The sequence below is a fragment of the Salmo trutta genome, chromosome 21, assembly GCF_901001165.1.
Source record: "Salmo trutta chromosome 21, fSalTru1.1, whole genome shotgun sequence".
NCBI lineage: Eukaryota > Metazoa > Chordata > Actinopteri > Salmoniformes > Salmonidae > Salmo > Salmo trutta.
The window spans coordinates 26,965,109-26,989,331 of NC_042977.1; the positions used below are offsets into that span (position 1 = coordinate 26,965,109).

General features: G+C 43.1%; 1 protein-coding gene and 2 long non-coding RNA genes across 8 annotated transcripts in view; 1 reads left to right on the forward strand and 2 right to left on the reverse strand.

Annotated features, from left to right (window-relative positions):
- Window positions 1–16,344, forward strand: part of LOC115157076 (E3 ubiquitin-protein ligase HECW1-like) — a 58,016-nt gene extending 41,672 nt beyond the window's left edge. For all 5 annotated transcript variants that reach the window (XM_029704984.1, XM_029704980.1, XM_029704981.1 and 2 more), the window contains 16 exons: window positions 97–230; window positions 452–637; window positions 878–1,012; window positions 1,173–1,278; window positions 1,390–1,486; window positions 4,233–4,316; window positions 4,416–4,519; window positions 4,680–4,794; window positions 4,963–5,076; window positions 5,369–5,521; window positions 5,863–5,961; window positions 6,912–7,041; window positions 7,228–7,374; window positions 13,242–13,356; window positions 15,742–15,940; window positions 16,150–16,344. In XM_029704984.1, coding sequence (XP_029560844.1) covers window positions 97–230; window positions 452–637; window positions 878–1,012; window positions 1,173–1,278; window positions 1,390–1,486; window positions 4,233–4,316; window positions 4,416–4,519; window positions 4,680–4,794; window positions 4,963–5,076; window positions 5,369–5,521; window positions 5,863–5,961; window positions 6,912–7,041; window positions 7,228–7,374; window positions 13,242–13,356; window positions 15,742–15,940; window positions 16,150–16,261 — 2,030 coding nt within the window. In that variant the 3' untranslated portion in view covers window positions 16,262–16,344. The remainder of the gene's footprint in view (window positions 1–96; window positions 231–451; window positions 638–877; window positions 1,013–1,172; window positions 1,279–1,389; window positions 1,487–4,232; window positions 4,317–4,415; window positions 4,520–4,679; window positions 4,795–4,962; window positions 5,077–5,368; window positions 5,522–5,862; window positions 5,962–6,911; window positions 7,042–7,227; window positions 7,375–13,241; window positions 13,357–15,741; window positions 15,941–16,149) is intronic.
- Window positions 37–1,752, reverse strand: LOC115157079 (uncharacterized). Of its 2 annotated transcripts, XR_003868382.1 has the most exons (3): window positions 1,388–1,752; window positions 853–1,285; window positions 37–620 (listed from the first exon to the last, which is right to left on the reverse strand). It is a non-coding gene; the product is annotated as an uncharacterized LOC115157079 (long non-coding RNA). The 2 variants fall into 2 exon arrangements; XR_003868381.1 differs by having other exon boundaries at window positions 853–1,412.
- LOC115157080 (uncharacterized) lies at window positions 4,381–24,158 on the reverse strand. The gene is made up of 3 exons (XR_003868383.1): window positions 23,994–24,158; window positions 6,922–6,963; window positions 4,381–4,530 (listed from the first exon to the last, which is right to left on the reverse strand). It is a non-coding gene; the product is annotated as an uncharacterized LOC115157080 (long non-coding RNA).
- Between the last annotated feature and the right edge of the window lie 65 nt (window positions 24,159–24,223).

Below are 24,223 nucleotides of genomic sequence, written 5' to 3' on the forward strand. Positions count from 1 at the left end.
AGAGACTTATCAAAGTACTACATACATACAACATTGTACATGACAGTCACCATTCAGTGAATTTAACCTTTATTTTCTCCTGGTCTGTGTGTGTAGAGCTTAGAAGAGACAGCTCCTCCTCATCATCATCATCTCCAGTCAACAGTCAGAAAATCACAGCTCTGCTACAGAGCCCAGCGGTGAAGTTCATCACACACCCAGAGTTCTTCACTGTCCTCCACGCCAACTATGTGAGTCGCTGTCTCCCCAGTGGACGTTTATAACTCTACACAGTCAGCATGGCTCATCTGACAAATAAGCATAATTTCCCTTTGAACAGCAATATCAATGCTTAGTAACATATTGTAGTCTTCAGTAACAGATGCTGAATATTCTTCCATTTTGGTTCAGATTGGTTGCATATGGTGTTTCTAGTTTCCATGGTCATGCCGAGCTCTTCTTCTCTTCTCAGGGGGCCTATCGCATGTTCACCAGCAGTACGTGCCTGAAGCACATGATCCTGAAGATTCGTAGAGATGCTCGTAACCTTGAGAGGTACCAGCACAACAGAGACCTGGTCACCTTCCTCAACCGCTTCTCTGACGCCCAGCTGGAACTGCCCCGGGGCTGGGAGATCAAGACTGACCCTCAGGGAAAGGTGCAGAGACAAAGATCCTTAGTTCATCCACAGATAACTCACCCACCTATTCACATAAGGGCTGATTGTACCTCAGTTGAAAGATGGAAAATATGTGGGAAAAAGGAGGGGGTGGGGTGGTCTGAATAAGTATACTAATGATTCTATTGATTTGGTATTTGCCTTCAGATCTAGCAGTGTTTAGATTTGTGTTTCTAACTTTAGTAAGTTTTTACCTGTAACATCTTCTCTTTGGTCCAGAACTTCTTTGTGGACCACAACAGCCGGGCGACCACGTTCATTGACCCCAGAATCCCCCTGCAGAACGGTTGCCTGCCCAACCACCTGACCCACAGGCAGCACCTGCAGAGACTACGCAGCTACAGCGCAGGAGAGGTCAGGAGAGTCAAACAGCACACAGAAGACATTTCCTTGTTTTTAAGTGTAGTAACTGTTTAATTGGGGCCAATCATGTATTAGAATGATGGAAATATGGAATTGAATTGATGTATTTGCTTGTTAATAACTGATCCTTTTTTCATATGTATTTTTTCAGGCCTCTGAGGTCTCCCGTAGTCGAGGTGTGGCCTTGTTGTCACGGCCAGGGAACAGTGTGGTGGCAGCAATACGAAGTCAGCATCCCCCAGACCCAGTGCCACAAGGTGTGTACTGTACATACACAAAGAACACAGTCATAATTCACATTTACCATATAGTTTCTGTTGCGTAAGTCTAACTGTCTTCTGAACTCAATGTCTTCCTTCCACTCACAGCTTATAATGAGAAGATAGTGGTCTTCCTGCGTCAGCCTGGAATATTAGAAATTCTAACAGAGCGCCAGCCAGCCCTGTCCAGGAACCATTCCCTGAGGTAGATCAACACTGGGGGATGAATTTGATTTGTTTTTCAAATAAGGACCTTGTAGATTCAGAGAATGTGAATATTTCTCACTCACCACTTTATTGGTTCCTTTGGGAAAAATAAAGGGTAACGCCTTACATTAGTGCCCTTATTACTGTGTAACTACTCATGTAATTACAGTGTAACAAGTCTTGTAATTACTCATTATTACTTATAGCAGTAACCCTAACCTTACCCCTAACCCTAGCGTTATGTCCACATCCTGGTTCAAACCTAACCCCAGCCTCAACCATAACCCTAAACCTAGTTTCATGTCCACATCCCGGTACAACCCTAACCCCAACCTCAACCCTAAACCTAGCTTCATGTCCACATCCTGGTTCAACCCTAACACAAGCCTCAACCTTAACCCTAGCTTCATGTCCACATCCTGGTTCAACCCTAACACAAGCCTCAACCTTAACCCTAGCTTCATGTCCACATCCTGGTTCAACCCTAACACAAGCCTCAACCTTAACCCTAGCTTCATGTCCACATCCTGGTTCAACCCTAACACAAGCCTCAACCTTAACCCTAGCTTCATGTCCACATCCTTGTTCAACCCTAACACAAGCCTCAACCCTAACCCTGACCTTAACCCTAGCTTCATGTCCACATCTCGGTTCAACCCTAACCCCAGCCTCAACCACAACCCTAAACCTAGCTTCATGTCCATATCCTGGTTCAACCCTAACACAAGCCTCAACCCTAACCCTGACCTTAACCCTAGCTTCATGTCCACATCCTGGTTCAACCCTAACACAAGCCTCAACCCTAACCCTGACCTTAACCCTAGCTTCATGTCCACATCCTGGTTCAACCCTAACACAAGCCTCAACCCTAACCCTGACCTTAAACCTAGCTTCATGTCCACATCTCGGTTCAACCCTAACCCCAACCTCAACCACAACCCTAACCTTAAACCTAGCTTCATGTCCACATCTCGGTTCAACCCTAACACAAGCCTCAACCCTAACCCTAACCTTAACCCTAGCTTCATGTACACATCCTGGTACAACGCTAACCACAACCCTAACCCTAGCTTCATGTCCACATCCTGGTTCAACCCTAACACAAGCCTCAACCCTAACCCTGACCTTAACCCTAGCTTCATGTACACATCCTGGTACAACGCTAACCACAACCCTAACCCTAGCTTCATGTCCACATCCTGGTTCAACCCTAACACAAGCCTCAACCCTAACCCTGACCTTAACCCTAGCTTCATGTCCACATCTCGGTTCAACCCTAACCCCAGCCTCAACCACAACCCTAAACCTAGCTTCATGTCCATATCCTGGTTCAATCCTAACACAAGCCTCAACCCTAACCCTGACCTTAACCCTAGCTTCATGTCCACATCCTGGTTCAACCCTAACACAAGCCTCAACCCTAACCCTGACCTTAAACCTAGCTTCATGTCCACATCTCGGTTCAACCCTAACACAAGCCTCAACCCTAACCCTAACCTTAACCCTAGCTTCATGTACACATCCTGGTACAACGCTAACCACAACCCTAACCCTAGCTTCATGTCCACATCCTGGTTCAACCCTAACACAAGCCTCAACCCTAACCCTGACCTTAACCCTAGCTTCATGTACACATCCTGGTACAACGCTAACCACAACCCTAACCCTAGCTTCATGTCCACATCCTGGTTCAACCCTAACACAAGCCTCAACCCTAACCCTGACCTTAACCCTAGCTTCATGTCCACATCCTGGTTCAACCCTAACACAAGCCTCAACCCTAACCCTGACCTTAAACCAAGCTTCATGTCCACATCTCGGTTCAACCCTAACCCCAACCTCAACCACAACCCTAAACCTAGCTTCATGTCCATATCCTGGTTCAACCCTAACACAAGCCTCAACCCTAACCCTAACCTTAACCCTAGCTTCATGTACACATCCTGGTACAACGCTAACCACAACCCTAACCCTAGCTTCATGTCCACATCCTGGTTCAACCCTAACACAAGCCTCAACCCTAACCCTGACCTTAACCCTAGCTTCATGTCCACATCTCGGTTCAACCCTAACCCCAACCTCAACCACAACCCTAAACCTAGCTTCATGTCCATATCCTGGTTCAACCCTAACACAAGCCTCAACCCTAACCCTGACCTTAACCTTAGCTTCATGTCCACATCCTGGTTCAACCCTAACACAAGCCTCAACCCTAACCCTGACCTTAACCCTAGCTTCATGTCCACATCCTGGTTCAACCCTAACACAAGCCTCAACCTTAATCCTAGCTTCATGTCCACATCCTGGTTCAACCCTAACACAAGCCTCAACCCTAACCCTGACCTTAACCCTAGCTTCATGTCCACATCCTGGTTCAACCCTAACACAAGCCTCAACCTTAATCCTAGCTTCATGTCCACATCCTGGTTCAACCCTAACACAAGCCTCAACCCTAACCCTGACCTTAACCCTAGCTTCATGTCCACATCCTGGTTCAACCCTAACACAAGCCTCAACCCTAACCCTGACCTTAACCCTAGCTTCATGTCCACATCTCAGTTCAACCCCAACCTCAACCACAACCCTGAAGTAACCCTAAGTACGGTGTAATAATGAGTACTTGTTACACTGTAATTATAGGAATAGTTACACAGTAATAAGGATTATAAAGTTATTCTATGTCAGGTTTGATAAAACACACCTACCCAGTCTAGTCCAGATTATAGTGTCATGTGTGCTTGCAGGGAAAAGATCCACTACATCAGAACAGAGGGCACCCAAAGACTGGAGAAACTGGCATGTGATGCAGATCTGGTGATACTACTGAGGTAGGATGCAACTGTTCATATTACCCCTGAAACACATTTTTTTTGTGTTGTAGTATTGTAATTATTTTCATTTTTGTGACTTTTTGGTTCTCTATACAGCTTGTTTGAAGAGGAAATCATGTCATATGTTCCACCCTCCTTCCATCCTGGCTTCAGCTTCTCTCCTCGTTGTTCACCTGGGTCTTCACCACAGAGTTCTCCAGGTGGGTTTGCACTAATGACAAATGGAGAGATAGTGGTTTGAAAATGTACACACAAGAACATTTGGTTAATTCACAAGAATTGGTCAAATAAAAACGTCACAGATGGTTATCCTGGTGTGGTCTGTGTGTCATGTCATGGAATGAATGCGTTTGTCAACAGGAATGTCGAGAGCGAGAGCACCTGCCCCGTACCGGAGAGACTTTGAGGCCAAGCTACGCAACTTCTACAGGAAACTGGAGGCTAAAGGCTATGGCCAGGGTCCAGGAAAAATCAAGTAAGGAAAACTGTCCAGCAACATGATCACTCACACCTTTTTATGTAGTTACAGCTCTATACAACCCTACTGTTTCTAAGAAACTTTAGGGTTGTGTGTGCAAATTAGCACCATATTGTATATCCATGTCTGTGTTGCTCAGCATCCTATGATGTTGTTGTGTTCCAGGCTTATTGTCCGGAGAGACCACCTGTTGGAGGGTACCTTTAACCAGGTCATGGCCTACTCACGCAAGGAACTACAGAGGAATAAGCTCTACATCACCTTCATAGGAGAGGAGGGGTAAGCCAAAGCTGCTTCTATTGACCTGAACACAGACATTACAATAAAGAGGGACTTTGATCTGTGGAATTCAACCATTGCATGAAAGTGCATGTCTTTACAATTATTGAATTCAATACAGTTACTTGAAAAAGTAATGCATGTGTCAAGAAAGAACCCCCTCTTGTCTTTTAAAGAATGAACTGCTAGTTTTTGGGTGATATAGAGGATAGTGCATGTCTGTTTCATTCTTCTGGCATCACTGACTGCTACTGACAGATAACTCTGGTCTCTTCTCTTCCCACGCCGTCAGGCTGGACTACAGTGGGCCATCCAGAGAGTTCTTCTTCCTGCTGTCTCAGGAGCTGTTCAACCCCTACTATGGCCTGTTTGAGTACTCAGCCAACGACACGTACACCGTCCAGATCAGCCCCATGTCCGCCTTCGTAGAGAACCATCTGGAATGGTGAGGAGAGCATCTGTTCGTCCTGTGTTTAAACTTCCTTCAAACTCATGAAACCTGGGTTGTGTTCATTAGGCACCAAAATGAAGACAACTGACTAACTGGGAGGGACGACCTTGACTTGTCAAATAAGAAACACTCTTTTTGTGTTCTGTTGCAAAGCTTTTTCAAGTGTTTTCCATTGTCCTAATGAACATGACCATGGGCTTGTTCTTATTTGTTTACTTATTGGAGACAGAAAATGAATGGGTTTCATGGAAGTCTCATGTGATGAGACCTAAACAATTTCATTGCATTGGATTTGTAATTGTGTGTGAGACCTGTCTCTGTGTGTTTTTGTGCAGGTTCCGGTTTAGTGGGCGTATTTTGGGACTGGCGTTGATCCACCAGTATCTCCTGGATGCCTTCTTCACACGGCCCTTTTACAAGGCTCTCCTCAGACTGTGAGTTTGTCTGCCCGCACGCCCACCTGTCTGTGTGTAACCGATGTGAAATGGCTAGTTAGTTAGCGGTGGTGCGCGCTAATAGCGTTTGCATCGGGTGACGTCACTCGCTCTGAGACCTGAAGTAGTTGTTCCCCTTGCTCTGCAAGGGCCGCGGCTTTTGTGGCGTGATGGGTAACGATGCTTCGTGGGTGTCAGTTGTTGATGTGTGCAGAGGGTCCCTGGTTCAAGCCCAGGTTGGGGCAAGGAGAGGGACGGAAGCTATACTGTTACATTGATGCTGTTGACCCGGATCACTGGTTGCTGCGGAAAAGGAAGAGGTCAAAAGGGGGGTGAGTGTAACCGATTTGAAATGGCTAGTTAGTTAGCGGTGGTGCGTGCTAATAGCGTTTCAATTGGGTGACGTCACTCGCTCTGAGACCTGAAGTAGTTGTTCCCCTTGCTCTGCAAGGGCGCGATGGGTAACGATGCTTCGTGGGTGACTGTTGTTGATGTGTGCAGAGGGTCCCTGGTTCAAGCCCAGGTTGGGGCGAGGAGAGGGACGGAAGCTATACTGTTACATCTGTCTGTCTGAATTGGCCTTTACAATTCTTCTATATGGAAAAATGACTCTGCCACGTACACAAGAAAGAAAAATTATCCAGAATGATTAGTGCGCAATCAGGCATAAATGTTGCCAGTAGTTTTAGACTTAACACAGTCAACCCAGATTGACTTTCTAGCGTGATAACTAAATACAAGTCTCTCCAGATAGGATGATGATAGGTTACAACAACTGACAGAATCAGCATTCTTTACATTTACACACAAAGCAAATGTATCTCAGGCTAGTGAGTGCGGTAATCACTCCCCTTAATTGACTTTAAGACTGTAATATGGATTGCTTTGTGCAGTAATAGCTAGTGAACCCCACAGAAGTTCATGTGTGAGATATATGTTTACCTGTGCAGAGCCACTGACCTGAGTGATCTGGAGTATCTAGATGAGGAGTTCCATCAGAGTCTACAGTGGATGAAAGACAATGACATCACTGACGTGCTGGACCTTACCTTCACTGTGAATGAGGAAGTCTTCGGACAGGTATGTGTGAAGTACTAATACGTACAGTGTCTAAACACATAAACCCATAGCAAGCTGAAGTACAGTATAACATGTTGTTTTTTTTTACAGTGTATATACTTCAGTATACTGTACACTTTCATGGGGACTTTTCCATTGTAAGATTTGTCTGTATTGTTATATGGATATTACTCTCTTTGTGGGCAGGTAACAGAGAGAGAGCTGAAGTCTGGAGGGGCCCACATTAATGTGACAGAGAAGAATAAGAAGGAGTACATTGAACGCATGGTGAAGTGGAGGGTGGAGAGAGGAGTGGTCCAGCAGACAGAGGCACTGGTCAGAGGCTTCTATGAGGTAGAGCAAACACTCTCAGGGCAACAACCATTGGCCATGGCATGATTTCCCCCCCAATATTTCCAATTTGGTTTATTGTTTTTCCAGCCTTGCTATGATTTAAGAGGGTTTTCACTTTGTACTTCAAATATGATTTCTTAAAGTTTCTTAGAATACAATAGAACATGACTATCAAATGAAATCAACAAATCAATGATGGGAGCAATGTGTCTAAATATGTGACCCGACCGGCTCGGGTTACATGTTCGAAACAATTATTTGAAATTGTGTTTTTTATATTGGATAAAAGTAGAAACTCAGAGCTAGAAAATGGTATATCATACACTGCAGTTGAGGAACAATGGGAAAGTAATTCTGCTTTGAAAGTTAATAAACTTGTAACCCTACTTTTGAGAAAATGGCCCTTGAATGTTTTGGTACACCTACTGGAGAGCTCTTCTTCACACACTCTTAAGCCTTAGCCGCACCCATATCTTTAACATTTGAGACCATGTGCTAAACAGAGTGAGTAAGGTAGTGTAGTAAACTACCAAAGATTTCAAGAATAGCAGTGGTGAAAGAAGTAGCAAAAATACACTATCTATTCCTTGGCCTACAGTGGGGGAAGAAAGTATTTGATCTCCTGCTAATTTTGTACGTTCGCCCACTGATAAAGAAAGGATCAGTCTATAATTTTAATGGTAGGTTTATTTGACCAGTGAGAGACAGAATAACAACAAAATATCCAGAAAAACGTATGTCAAAAATGTTATAAATTGATTTGCATTTTAATGAGGGAAATAAGTATTTGACCCCCTCTCAATCAGAAAGATTTCTGGCTCCCAAGTGTCTTTTATACAGGTAACGAGCTGAGATAAGGGGCACACTCTTAAAGGGAGTGCCCCTAACCGCAGCTTGTTACCTGTAAAAAAGACACCTGTCTACAGAAGCAATCAATCAATCAGATTCCAAACTCTCCACCATGGCCAAGATCAAAGAGCTCTCCAAGGATGTCAGGGACAAGATTGTAGACCTACACAAGGCTGGAATGGGATACAAGACCATCACCAAGCAGCTTGGTGAGAAGGTGACAACATTTGGTGTGATTATTCGCAAATGGAAGAGACACAAAATAACTGTCAATATCCCTCGGCCTGGGGCTCCATGCAAGATCTCACCTCGTGGGGTTGCAATGATCATGAGAATGGTGAGAAATCAGCCCAGAACTACACGGGGGGATCTTGTCAATGATCTCAAGGCAGCTGGGACCATAGTCACCAAGGAAACAATTGGTAACACACTACGCCGTGAAGGACTGAAATCCTGCAGCGCCCGCAAGGTCCCCCTGCTTAAGAATACATATACATGCCCATCTGAAGTTTGCCAATGTACATCTGAATGATTCAGAGGACAACTGGTGAAAGTGTTGTGGTCAGATGAGACCAAAATGGAGCTCTTTGGCATCAACTCAACTCGCCGTGTTCGGAGGAGGATGAATGCTGCCTATGACTCCAAGAACACCATCTCCACCGTCAAACATGGAGGTGGAAACATTATGCTTTGGGGATGTTTTTCTGCTAAGGGGACAGGACAACTTCACCGCATCAAAGGGACGATGGACGGGGCCATGTACCGTCAAATCTTGGGTGAGAACATCCTTCCCTCAGCCAGGGCATTGAAAGTGGGTCGTGGATGGGTATCCCAGCATGACAATGACCCAAAACACACGGCCAAGGCAACAAAGGATTGGCTCAAGAAGAAGCACATTAAGGTCCTGGAGTGGCCTAGCCAGTCTCCAGACCTTAATCCCATAGAAAATCTGTGGAGGGAGCTGAAGGTTCGAGTTGCCAAACGTCAGCCTCGAAACCTTAATGACTTGGAGAAGATCTGCAAAGAGGAGTGGGACAAAATCCCTCCTGAGATGTGTGCAAACCTGGTGGCCAACTACAAGAAACGTCTGACCTCTGTGATTGCCAACAAGGGTTTTGCCACCAAGTACTAAGTCATGTTTTGCAGAGGGGTCAAATACTTATTTCCCTCATTAAAATGCAAATCATTTTATAATATTTTTGACATTTTTTGTTGTTATTCTGTCTCTCACTGATCAAATAAACCTACCATTAAAATTATAGACTGATAATTTCTTTGTAAGTGGGCAAACGTACAAAATCAGCAGGGGATCAAATACTTTTTCCCCCCACTGTATATCCTAATCTGACTTTGGTGCAGGTCATGTTGTTCTTAAAATTACCGTCTCTGACAAACACAGACTATATCAAATAAAATCTAAAGTTTATTTGTCACATGCACAGGATACAAAAGGTGTAAACGGTACAGTGAAATGGTTACTTGCATATTTGCATAGTAGCAATATCAAAAATAGAAAGTGCCCAGATAAATATTTTATAAATATTAAATGATTCTTACCCAGACACACTTGTCTAAATTGATAGGTCGTGTGAAAGAAACGCTATAACCACCCCCCAGCCACATCTAGCTGAGTGGATGGGTCACTATTGTCTAGACCAGTGGTTTCCAAACTTTTTAATAGTCCCGTACCCCTTCAAACATTCAACCTCCAGCTGCGTACCCCCTCTAGCACCAGGGTCAGCGTACTCTCAAATGTTGTTTTTTTGACATCATTGTAAACCTGCCACACACACACTATATAATACATTTATTAAACATAAGAATGAGTGAGTTTTTGTCACAACCCGGCTCATGGGAAGTGACAAAGAGCTCTTATAGGACCAGGGCACAAAAATAACAATCAATAATTTTGCTCTTTATTTAACCATCTTACATATAAAACCTTATTTGTTCATCGAAAATTCTGAATAACTCAACACAGGTTAATGAGAAGGGTGTGCTTGAAAGGATGCACATAACTCTGCAATGTAAGGTTGTATTGGAGTCTTAAATTATTTTCCACACACAGTCTGTGCCTGTATTTCATTTTCATGCTAGTGAGGACCGAGAATCCACTCTCACATAGGTACGTGGTTGCAAAGGGCATCAGTGTCTTAACAGCGCGATTTGCCAAGGCAGGATACTCTGAGCGCAGCCCAATCCAGAAATCTGGTAGTGGCTTCTGATTAAATTCAATTTTCACAGAACCACTTGTTGCAATTTCGATGAGGCTCTCTTATTCAGGTATCGGAAAGTGTACTGGAGGCAGGGCATGAAAGAGATAACGAATTCAGTTGTTTGTGTCATCCGTTTCTGGAAAGTACCTGCGTAATTGAGCACCCAACTCACTCAGGTGCTTCGCTATATCACATTTGACATTGTCCGTAAGCTTGAGTTCATTTGCACACAAAAAAATCATACAATGATGGAAAGACCTGTGTATTGTCCTTGTTAATGCAGACAGAGAAGAGCTACAACTTCTTAATCATAGCCTCAATTTTGTCCCGCACATTGAAAATAGTTGCGGAGAGTCCTTGTAATCCTAGATTCAGATCATTCAGGCGGGAAAAAACATCACCCAGATAGGCCAGTTGTGTGAGAAACTCATCATCATGCAAGCGGTCAGACAAGTGAAAATTATGGTCATTAAAGAAAACTTTATGCTCGTCTCTAAAAAAAAAAAATGTGTCAATACTTTGCCCCTTGATAACCAGTGCACTTCTGTATGTTGTAAAAGCATTACATGGTCGCTACACATATCATTGCATAGTGCAGAAAATAAATGAGAGTTCTGGGGCCTTCCTTTAATAAAGTTAACCATTTTCACTGTAGCGTCCAAAAGATCTTTCAAGCTGTCAGGCATTCCCTTGGCAGCAAAGCCTCTCGGTGGATGCTGCAGTGTACCCAAGTGACGTCAGGAGCAACTGCTTGCACGCGCGATACCACTCCACTATGTCTCCCTGTCATGACTTTTGAGCCATCAGTACAGATACCAACATGAGCAGCAGCTACGTTTGGCTACATATGGACCGTTAGTGGAATTCACACGAGAGAGTAACGGTTAATGTGATTGGATGTTAATTATTTGACTAGGCTACCTGTATTTAACATTGTGTTGTTATTTCGCTGAACACTAGATGGTTCCATTTTTATTTTGGCAGTGAAACGAGGCTACTCTGGAGGGAAAAAAACTCACCTAAATGTATAGCCCCGTTGGAAAATATAAATGGACTGTTTGAAAATGTGAGAAAAAAAGTAAAAATCACATTATTATTTGATGTACCCCCGACGGCATTGCACGTACCCCTGGGGGAATACCTGGTCTAGACATGTACACATGTTCAGGAAATACAATAGATGACTATACTCACCCCTAGACACAACTGGCTAACTTGATGGGTCATCTAATCATCTGGCAAAGTTTGTTTAGACATGTAGCTTCAAAAATCAAATCAAATGTATTGGTCTCATGCGCTGAATACAACAGGTGTAGACCTTACAGTGAAATGCTTACTTATGAGCCCCTAACCAACAATACAGTGTAAAAAAATCTGGATAAGAATAAGAGATAAAAGTAACAAGTACTTAAAGAGCAGCAGTAAAATAACAATAGCGAGACTATATACGGGGGGGCACCGGTTAGTTGAGGCAGTATGTACATGTAGGTAGAGTTATTATAGTGACTATGCATAGATGACAACAGAGTAGAAGTGGTGTAAAGAGGGGGGGGGGGGGCACTGCAAATAGTCTGGGTAGCCATTTGACTAGATGTTCAGGAGTCTTATGGCTTGGGGGTAGAAGCTGTTTAGAAGCCCTTCGGACCTAGACTTGGCGCTCTGGTACCACTTGCCGTGCGGTAGCAGAGAGAACAGTCTATGACTAGGGTGGCTGGAGTCATTGACAATTTTTAGGGCCTTCCTCTGACACCACCTGGTATAGAGGTCCTGGAAGGCAGGAAGCTTGGCCCCAGCAAATATTCAATCTTTTTCCAGAAAGTGGAGAGCAGTAGCAACGCTTTTGTACTTCATGATATCTTTCAAAAAAGCCGCGGTAGAAAGGATTATCTACATGAGTGGCAGTCAGTGCCGAGGGAGTATGATTATTTATTTTATTAGCATGGCCTTATTTCTATTACAGCATATTGGATGGCTGTCATTCATATTCCATTCGCCCAGCTCAATGCAACATCGATAGGTTTAGGCTACTACATGATACTCATATTTTCCTTGTACCCATCATGAGGTTGCTACAACCTAGCCTATGAATGAACGTTTACAACGTAGGTGCACAGGTCGAGAGAATCTTTAGTAATCAAGGTGAAAGACATTTACACATTCAATATTGCCTTGCACACTCTTGCCTGCATCAAGCTGATCTAGGGTGTAATCATTAGTCCAACAGTTGCAAATGTAAGTTTCTATTGGACACATTTTTGTATTTTTTTTATCCCCATTTCATTCTGTTTGCTACCATTTAAGAAACGTTTTTCAACAGAATCGGAATAAATACACCCCTGATCAAACGCAAACACAGTTCACTTTCATAGCAGCCACATAAAAACAGCATGACCACTTTGCTCATTGTATATATATAATTCATTCTCGCAACTATCTACGCGCTCTCCTCCTCTCACCTTTTCCCTTCGCTTGTGGACTTCAGTGCACAACACATCAGCTGTCTGTGACCCGGCGAAAAACCAAACCTTCATATCATGACCGCTAACACACAGCCTACATCGTTGTCACGTCATAGTCAACATAGCTACTAGAACTAACGCGTTAGTAAACCCGCTACAATCATGCGGTACAGTGTACAGTCAGAAAGCAGTTACACCGGCAGGCCCGGGTGGCAATAATCAAATGCCTCTCGTGTGAAGTAGTGATGTGCGACATACGCCTAGTTACCTGAAACGAGTCACATACAGTATGTACACTCCTACATCGTTTTTAATGTTCTATGTTCCTGCAATATTTCTCCAGGTGGTGGACTCACGGCTGGTGTCAGTGTTCGATGCCAGAGAGTTGGAGCTGGTCATTGCTGGGACAGCTGAGATAGACCTCAATGACTGGAGGAACAACACAGAGTATAGAGGAGGTGAGCAGACTGCAGTGAAGCACATCACTGGACATTAACTATTGGAGAATCTTCAATGAACATGCCTAGTGAAATAAAGGTTAAATACAAAAATGAAAAACAGTCTAGGACTATGGTGAATGTAGTGGGTACGGGAATCTAGCCCAACATGTTTTTATGGGTAATATGTGTTTGTGAAGTTTACATACACCTTAGCCAAATACATTTAAACTCAGTTTTCACAATTCCTGACATTTAATCCTAGTAAAAATTCCCTGTCTTAGGTCAGTTTGGATCACCACTTTATTTTAAGAATGTGAAATGGCAGAATAATAGTAGAGAGAATTATCTATTTCAGATTTTATTTCTTTAATCACATTCCCAGTGGGTCAGAAGTTTACATAAACTCAATTAGTATTTGGTAGCATTGCCTTTAAATTGTTTAACTTGGGTCAAACGTTTCAGGTAGCCTTCCACAAGCTTCCCACAATAAGTTGGGTGAATTTTGGCCCATTCCTCCTGACAGAGCTGGTGTAACTGAGTCTGGTTTGTAGCCCTCCTTGCTCGCACATGCGTTTTCAGTTCTGCCCACAAATGTTCTATAGGATTGAGGTCAGGGCTTTGTGATGGCCACTCCAATACCTTGACTTTGTTGTCCTTAAGCCGTTTTGCCACAACTTTGGAAGTATGCTTGCGGTCATTGTCCATTTTGACAACCCATTTGCGACCAAGCTTCAACATCCTGACTGATTTCTTGAGATATTGCTTCAATATATCCACATAATTTTCCTACCTCATGATGCCATCTATTTTGTGAAGTGCACCAGTCCCTCCTGCAGCAAAGCACCCCCACAACATGATGTTGCCTCTCCTGTGCTTCATGGTTGAGATGGTGTTCTTCGGCTTGCAAGCCTCCCCCTTTTTCCTCCAAACATACCGATGGTCATTATGGCCAAACAGTTCTATTTTTGTTTCATCAGATCAGAGGACATTTCTCCAAAAAGTACGATCTTTATCCCCATGTGCAGTTGCCAACTGGCTTTTTTATGGCGGTTTTGGAGCAGTGGCTTCTTCATTTCTGAGCGGCCTTTCAGGTTATGTCGATATTGGACTCGTTTTACTGTGGATATACATACTTTTGTACCTGTTTCCTCCAGCATCTTCACAAGGTCCTTTGCTGTTGTTCTGAGATTGATTTGCACTTTTCGCACCAAAGTATGTTCATCTCTAGGAGACAGAACACGTCTCCATCCTGAGCGGTATAACGGCTGCGTGGTCCCATGGTGTTGATACTTGCGTACTATTGTTGGTACAGATGAACGTGGTATTTGGATTTTTTGGTATCCAATTGGTAGTTAATGTCTTGTCTCATCGCTGCAACTCCTGTACGGACTCGGGAGAGGCGAAGGTCGAGAGCCATGCGTCCTCCGAAACACAACCCAAGCCGCACTGCTTTTTGACACAATGCCCATCCAACCCGGAAGCCAGCCGCACCAATGTGTCGGAGGAAACACCATACACCTAGCGACCTGGTTAGCCTGCACTGCGCCCGGCCTGCCACAGGAGTCGCTAGTGCGCGATGAGACAAGGATATCCCTGCCGGCCAAACCCTCCCTAACCCGGACGACGCTGGGCCAATTGTGGGTCACCCCATGAGCCTCCCGGTTGCGGCCGGCTGTGGCAGAGCCTGGGCTCAAACCCAGAATCTCTGGTAGCACAGCTAGCACTGTGATGCAGTGCCTTAGACCACTGCGCCACCCGGGAGGTGGCGTTTGGAAATTGCTCCCAAGGATGAACCAGACTTGTGGAGGTCTACAATTTTTTTTCTGAGGTCTTGGCTGATTTCCCCATGATGTCAAGCAAAGAGGCACTGAGTTTGAAGGTAGGCCTTGAAATACATCCACAGGTACACCTCCAATTGACTCAAACTCAAATTTTCCAAGCTGTTTAAAGGCACAGTCAACTTAGTATATGTAAACTTCTGACCCACTGGAATTGTGATACAGTGAATTATAAGTGAAATAATATGTCTGTAAACAATTGTTGGAAAAATTACTTGTGTCATGCACAAAGTAGATGTCCTAACCGACTTGCCAAAACTATAGTTTGCTAACAAGAAATTTGTGGAGTGGTTGAAAAACTAGTTTAATGACTCCAACCTAAGTGTATGTAAATTTCCGACTTCAACTGTATGTGATATAAGGTGCACATTTAATTGTCAATCTTGTTAGATGGACTGAACACACAGGCCACATTCCCTTGTTGAACCAGCCCCCCTGTAGCCCCTGGTCCTAAACTGTATATGCTGTAGCCAACTTTTCTATGGCATTGCAACAAGAAAGGAGTTGGCTACTGCACATCCGGTATGGGACCAGCTACCACCTCCGTTGGCCTTCTCCATTGCAGGCTACCATGACAGCCACATAGTGATCCGGTGGTTCTGGGGGGCAGTGGAGCGCTTCAACAATGAGCAGAGGCTGCGTCTGCTGCAGTTTGTGACGGGCACCTCCAGTGTTCCCTATGAGGGCTTCACCGCACTACGGGGCAGCAATGGCCTGCGACGCTTCTGTATCGAGAAGTGGGGCAAGATCACCGCTCTACCCAGGTAATATACAGTAAACTCTTTACCCAAGACTGTAATTGTATGATTAAATTCTGCTATTATAGGTCTGTACATGCTTTGGATTCCAACTTTCCTAATTATGTTATCCTTCAAACCCCTGCATAACTTTCACATACAACGCATTTGGCGAAAAACTATTCTGTTGATGTGGTTGTCTAATGCTGATGATCTACAGTATATCTATCTTCCAGGGCACACACATGCTTCAACCGGCTGGATCTCCCTCCGTACCTTTCCTACACCATGCTCTATGATAAACTGCTTATCGCTGTGGAGGAGACCAGCACCTTTGGCCTTGAGTGAAGGAGAAAGAAGTTGTGCATCCCAAATGGGACCCTATTACCTATATAGTGCCCTTAGTATTGCACTAGGGCAGGGATCATCAACTAGATTCAGCCTGTGGACAATTTTTTCTTGAGCGGATGGTCAGGGGGCCGGAACATACTGTAATTACAAATAATTTGTAGACTGCAAATTGACCGCAAGAATCCCAAACAGATATAATATTTCACTAAAACAATCACTTCAAACCTTGCTTACATTTGTATATGATCACAATATCTCTCTATTATGCGTGGGAATACTTTGGAACAGATTTTCAAAGTTAAAATTACTTGGAGCTGATTTGCTGGTGTTTTTAGTCTTTTATGTCCATGTAAATAAAATCACGTGCGGAACCCTGCACTAGGGAATAGGTTTCCATTTGGAAAGCAGTCAAGATCTTACTGTCGGATCCTGTGCCTCAGGACCGGGGATTCTACTGTACGCAACACTCCCTTTTTACTGTACATTTCAAGACAACAGCCAGAGGACTGTACGTTTCTCTTTTTTAACAATCTATGTACAGTGTACAAGCAAAAGGAAAAGCCAACCACCACCGCATGCATTACTCACCTGTTACAATGTACCTTTGTTAAGGGGATATTGCATAAAGTAACCAAGCTGTATGCAATAGCTCTTATTTGACCTCAGCCTATAACAGTACTCAGGGCCTTGACTCAACAAATCACACCAACGAATCGGCTAGTCCATCTCTGCACCAACAGCCTCAGCTAGCATCGTCATATAATCTATCACCAATCACAACCACAATTATCACTAAAGAAATCCCTCAATTCACATTATAAGAGGGAGTAAAATGCCTCAACAAATGTCACGTGAAGGACCACTACATTATATCAAAACGTTGTGTTCCAACTTCAGCAATTCCACTTCAAATACTGCTGCGACTGGGATTATCCCAGGATAGGACATCAGCAAAGGACTGGCTCATCATCGTCTCTCAAGGACAAAATGGCTGCTGAAGGGTATTACTACTAAAATAATAACCAAAGCATATTGTCCATAAAGAACTTAAAATAAAAAATGTTTACCAAGATTTTGTGAACATTGTGATATACACTGCTCAAATAAATAAAGGGAACAGTTAAACAACACAATGTAACTCCAAGTCAATCACACTTCTGTGAAATCAAACTGTCCACTTAGGAAGCAACACTGATTGACAATAAATTTCACATGCTGTTGTGCAAATGGAATAGACAACAGGTGGAAATTATAGGCAATAAGCAAGACACCCCCAATAAAGGAGTTGTTCTGCAGGTGGGGACCACAGACCACTTCTCAGTTCCTATGCTTCCTGGCTAATGTTTTGGTCACTTTTGAATGCTGGCGGTGCTTTCACTCTAGTGGTAGCATGAGACGCAGTCTACAACCCACACAAGTGGCTCAGGTAGTGCAGCTCATCCAGGATGGCACATCAATGCGAGCTGTGGCAAGAAGGTTTGCTGTGTCTGTCAGCGTAGTGTCCAGAGCATGGAGGCGCTACCAGGAGACAGGCCAGTACAACAGGAGACGTGGAAGAGGCCGTAGGAGGGCAACAACCCAGCAGCAGGACCGCTACCTCCGCCTTTGTGCAAGGAGGAGCAGGAGGAGCACTGCCAGAGCCCTGCAAAATGACCTCCAGCAGGCCACAAATGTGCATGTGTCTGCTCAAACGGTCAGAAACAGACTCCATGAGGGTGGTATGAGGGCCCGACGTCCACAGGTGGGGGTTGTGCTTACAACCCAACACCGTGCAGGACGTTTGGCATTTGCCAGAGAACACCAAGATTGGCAAATTTGCCACTGGCACCCTGTGCTCTTCACAGATGAAAGCAGGTTCACACTGAGCACGTGACAGACGTGACAGAGTCTGGAGACGCCGTGGAGAACGTTCTGCTGCCTGCAACATCCTCCAGCATGACCGGTTTGGCGGTGGGTCAGTCATGGTGTGGGGTGGCATTTCTTTGGGGGGCCGCACAGCCCTCCATGTGCTCGCCAGAGGTAGCCTGACTGCCATTAGGTACCGAGATGAGATCCTCAGACCCCTTGTGAGACCATATGCTGGTGCGGTTGGCCCTGGGTTCCTCCTAATGCAAGACAATGCTAGACCTCATGTGGCTGGAGTGTGTCAGCAGTTCCTGCAAGAGGAAGGCATTGATGCTATGGACTGGCCCGCCCGTTCCCCAGACCTGAATCCAATTGAGCACATCTGGGACATCATGTCTTGCTTCATCCACCAACGCCACGTTGCACCACAGACTGTCCAGGAGTTGTCCTCATCAGGAGCATGCCCAGGCGTTGTAGGGAGGTCATACAGGCACGTGGAGGCCACACACACTACTGAGCCTCATTTTGACTTGTTTTAAGGACATTACATCAAAGTTGGATCAGCCTGTAGTGTGGTTTTCCACTTTAATTTTGAGTGTGACTCCAAATCCAGACCTCCATGGGTTGATAAATTGGATTTCCATTGATTATTTTTGTGTGATTTTGTTGTTAGCACATTCAACTATGTAAAGAAAAAAGTATTTAATAAGATTATTTCTTTCATTCAGATCTAGGATGTGTTGTTTAAGTGTTCCCTTTATTTTTTTGAGCAGTGTATCAAGAGAGATTCAAAAGTATAGCAAGACCCTCCCACAATTGCAAAATGACTGTTCGAGGATTCTAAGGATATTAGTTGTTATACTGCACTGTAACTAAATTCAAAACAATGTGTTATCGCTAAATATGTGGAATTGATGTAAACCTTGATGTTGATTGGGAAATTAACACAAACCACAGTTTCACTGTAAGTCATTAGAGTGAAGGGTGGTGAAGAAACCCACTTTATCACCAATGTCTGATCAGAAGAATAACTGTTTTGATGTGCTCCATGTGAAAACGTATTTTCCCCTCTTGATTTTGAGAACCATTTGATGTTTACATGAGGTGTGTTTTCTCTTGTTACAACACACTTCAGTCAGGATATTATGAATGTTTCATTATCACAAAATATATTTGTTTCATCTGTATATGGTAGACTGTGAATAACAACACACATTATTTTGGAAGTTTAAAAAAAAAATCTTTTCATGTGTTTTTTACATGATTTTTTTCAAGCATGGAAAACACAACATGACATATTGAAGTTTTTTGTTAGAATTTTCAAACACCAAGAGAGAGATGATTTGATGTAAATTTGCGGGTATTGTGTTTAGATTGTACTGGATCTTATTCTTCCTGAATATTTGTTGCACTTGTAAGGATTTAACACTTAGTAAGTTCACCTGAAATATGTATACCACTATTCAAACAAAAATCTATTCTATTTTTAAATGTTTATAAATGTAACACCACTTGCAAATATAGTTTTTGCTGGAAGAAATACAGTAGCATACAATGCTGTTGACCTGTTACCGCTTGTGTTTTAGCAGAGTTAACATGTTTGATTTTGTTTCAGTTTATGCCTGTATGGCTACCCTTGCCCATAGCCATATATGCTATGACATGATGAAAATGTAATTGACTCAACATGGACGTCATGTTGGAGTGTCTTTTGTCAGTTCCAGGTTGCCATGCCACACCCTTTAGGACAGACCCCACAGGGTTGTTTTATTAATTTACCCTCATGTTGACATTTAATGCACATATGCTATAGCGACTTTATCATAATAGGATATGACAGCTGTTATAGTCTGCAAATGCCATGCCTTAACATGAAAACACTGTATATGACAACATGCCACTGTCACACAGACATAAGCCTTTAACCGAGTTGATTGCAGACCAATTCAATAATTGTTTATGTCCTATCTTTTCATGTGCATCGTTATAGTTTGATATTAGAAGAGAGACACCAGAAACTTACATTAAATACTACTGTACGTACATGACTTATGTTTCTGATCCAATCTGTTCACTTTATCTCATGTTCCTTTCCTTGGAAAATTAAGATTCTGGAATGTATAGTGAGTGCATTTATAGTTGCCATTATAAAATTGGAAGGCTGTAAGATATACAGGAAATGTATAACAATTTCTAATATACTCAGTAAGATGTTCCTGAAATCATTTTGAAATGACAAAATGTCAGATATACAGTACAAGATTGAAGGGAGTTATTCATGTATTTTTATTTATTTATTTTCTACACTATGTTTTTATGCAGTATGTTTAAGTTACTGTTGAAAATATGTCTCATGCTATGCACATTTTGTGTGGCGAAGAACAAGCAATGCAATTTTCAAACATCAATCTGTTGCCTATTTTGAAAATATCTGACATGATATTTCCTCTTTAAGAGATGGCAGCTAGTGAACGTTTTACAACCATTATTTTGTTCTCAGAAACCCTCTCAGAGGTCTATATGTTTCACTGTCTGTCCCCACTGTCCTCCTAGATTTTCTTGGCCCGACAGTATTCTTTGGTTGTCTGTTGGGCTCACATGCAGTAATTCTCAGGCTGCGCTTTCAATTCAAGCAAATATACTGTTAACGAACGTCAATAAAAAAATCACTTCGTTAAGCACCTACTTTCTTCTACTAGTTTTATGAGTGTCAAAGAATAGTGATATGTCCCCAGTATATGTTAAATGCTGTTATTTTTTACCACTAGAGAGCACTGTGACACATCCAAAGTGTGGCAGAGCCACTGACACTATGGTCAGAGATTATTATAACTAATAATTATAACTTTCATCTGTGGTAAGGTCATAGTAATCTCATATGGGAGTGGATTTGATTTACAAAGACTTTTGAATTGACCTATGCCTGCAGCAGAGTTTCTGCATATAGAAACACCCTTTTAAAATGCCTCTTAAAAAGGTTCAATGCAGCTGTTTTTATCTCAATATCAAATAATTTCTGGGTAACAATTAAGTACCTTACTGTGATTGTTGTCCCCCACTGTGAAATCAGGGAAGGGACAGTGGATCTGTCTCCTTCCGTACGTTCGTTTGTATGTTTATTAGTCAAACGCAGTATCTCAGACAGCACTGGGCCAATTTTGATGAAACTTGAGTGAATGATGTGTCTTGCCATAGAGATCTGGCATTTACACAATTACACTGATTGGCTCAAGGTGGGAGCTATAGTTGTTAACTGAACTTTAATGTGATATCTCAATTGGCCCAGGGGGTGGGGGTGCTGCATCCTTGACATGTTTACGGTTGCCTTGTTTTCAATTAAAATGGTCAAAAAGAAACATAAATAGCTTCTTAGAAATAATTTAGCGAGGACTGTCTGGGAGTGGTCTGAGTGAGGGACCTAATTGAAGGAGCCTAATGGGAGGGATGTGTAACCTGTTTTTTAGACTAACTTGCCTTCTAATTTGTTAACTTGTGCACTATTGCCGCGTTCACGTGCTAGTCGGAAGTAGAAAACTCCGACATTTCCGACTTGCTAACTACACATGCCGTGTTCAAACAGTTAGCAAGTCAGAAATTTTGGAGTTTCCTAATTCCGACTAGCATGTGAAGGTGGCATTTGTCCTTCTCATCAGAGTACTACAGGTTGTGTGTGTGTGTGTGTGTGTGTGTGTGTGTGTGTGTGTGTGTGTGTGTGTGTGTGTGTGTGTGTGTGTGTGTGTGTGTGTGTGTGTTGACCAATCAGATTCACGGAAATCACAGGTAGTGTGGGTCAGGCATGGAGCACCTCAACAGAAAGCAGAGCACGCTTTCCACTTTCTTCCAGTATTATTTTAGCAATGGGAAAATAACTCACTCCAGACACAAGCAAAAACTTTTTACAGAAAAGTTGTAGCAACCCTTCACCTAAACATTAGCGATCTGACATGCTGTATCAGTCTGATCAACTGTAGGTCTAACCATAGCTGCGGGAAGTAGGGGTGCTTAGGGTGGTGCAGCACCCCCTGAAAAATCATAATCTAAAGACCTGCCTTAACAAAATAATAATACATTTATTTGTGATGGTGCATAACACTTGAATTGTGTTTTTTTTAATGTTTTTTAGTTTTTACATATAGCATGGGGAGTTTTTTTTCTTCGTATTCTAAAAGGTAGGTCTACCTAAAACCCTCAAACACAACCAAATGATGAGTTTTTGCATTAGCATATATGACATGTATTTATTACATGGTTAGAATGCATTGGCTCAGAAATGGATTGGAAGATGCCTAGCTTTTCTAGTGTTAATAGTCAGAGTAGAGAAACACACGATTTTGTACGACTCCGGACCAAAATTCGACAAAGCTCTAGCAAAAAAACGTGTGTGCGATGTAACTTTTGCCGAGTGCAAGCCGCTCCTATTCATGGGCGTGAGCGCACTGGCTCCACTATTAATGACAACAAAACCTTGGCCAGATTGCGCCGGGTCCATTAGAGGCTTGCTCTACTCAAGTGTAAAATTATGCTCTGGTTCTATTTTCAAGATCTCAATGCGCAGCTCACGTCTGACTGGACTGCACACTAGAGATGGAGTAATGGGAGGGGGACTCTTGGGGATGTGAGACTGAGTGAGGGAGCTGAACAGTTCGGGACTAAAGTTGGGCAAAGCTGATATTGTGGCAGGAGTAACCAATCGAAGTTCACCATAGCTTCCAACAGTGTAGCAGGTTAAAAAGAATCTACGTCTTTTGCAATGCCCTTACTGGAATGCTCTGCAGTTTGGTTCTTTTCATTTTTTTTATCCCCTGCCCAATAGGACAACCACAGAGCAGGCTCAACTTGCCCGACTGCCACAAATTGTCATTCTTTCACTTAAACAATGGGGATGAGCCAGAAAGATCAGTTTTAGGCTACGCCTACTGGAATTCCTTACAGTTTTGTTGTTTTTGGTCAAAATAAATCACCTGGGGCAACTTTAGAGAAGGCTCAACTTGTCCGACTGCTCAGTTCACTTGCCCCAGGCAATAGGGCAAACTTTACAACTAGGTTCCTGAGTTTTACCTGGTTACCATCAGGAGACCTGTGGTGCCACCTCTGCTGCCTGGTGATATCACTCCACCCATGCAAAACGAGCTGAAATTTTAGCTCTTACACTGAAGGGTATTATCATAATTTTCACAATTTCATAGTATAATTCCAGCCTCACAGTGTGGAAATATAAAACACAGGAAATCACATGACTGCATTGCCCCTTTAATTAAAGTGAATTGTAAGCTATTTCGATTGAGACGTTTTATTTTGTCATTGAATACAATAATAGGCTGATTTATAGATAAATAAAATATAATTTTCTCATATTTAAAGAACATAAACAGCAATCAGCTATAGCTAGTCATCAGCCTAAGAGCATTACTTGACTCAAAGTCAAATGTGTGACTTTTTAAAAGTGAATAAAGAAATTGTTAATGCTTGTTCCTGTGACCATCAATCCTATGTCATCTTTCAGTAGGGTGTAGTGTTTCAGTGGCATCCCTTGAGGCTATTCAAGCTGGGCTACCTACATAATGAGCTCAAGGTGGGAGTTCTATTAGACTGAACCGGGGTAAACCGGGATATGGCTCCTCACCTCACTGTGCAAGAAATCGGTGAGGGAGGAGCACCGGGTCAAATCGACCATCACCGGGCCATAATGTCAACAAAACAGCATGATGCATCGTTCAGAAACATCAAACATGCATTTTCTATCAAATTGGCTATACATCAGGCTACCATTTTTGTAGTTTTCCTTGGGAAGGCAGGTAAAGCGATATACGTTTTAATAAAGAGCAAACGCTTATGCATGTGAAAACACTGAATCTTAACTCATTACTCCACGTGCTTGACATACCTCACTTTTGTTTCCAGCCGACTTCGCCGTCTTTGACAGGGGCACCCGGCTCACTTGCGGGAGGCAGGCCAGTTTCAAAATGAATACAATCAATGCTAACCCCGTTCACAAGGGACATGCCTGGGACATCGAATTCCTTCCATTTCAAGACCCCGCCCTGCTCCTTTAACTCGGAAATGTTTCGTTTTCCAAGATTGCCCAAAGTGGGTGGAGATTTTATTTTACGACCA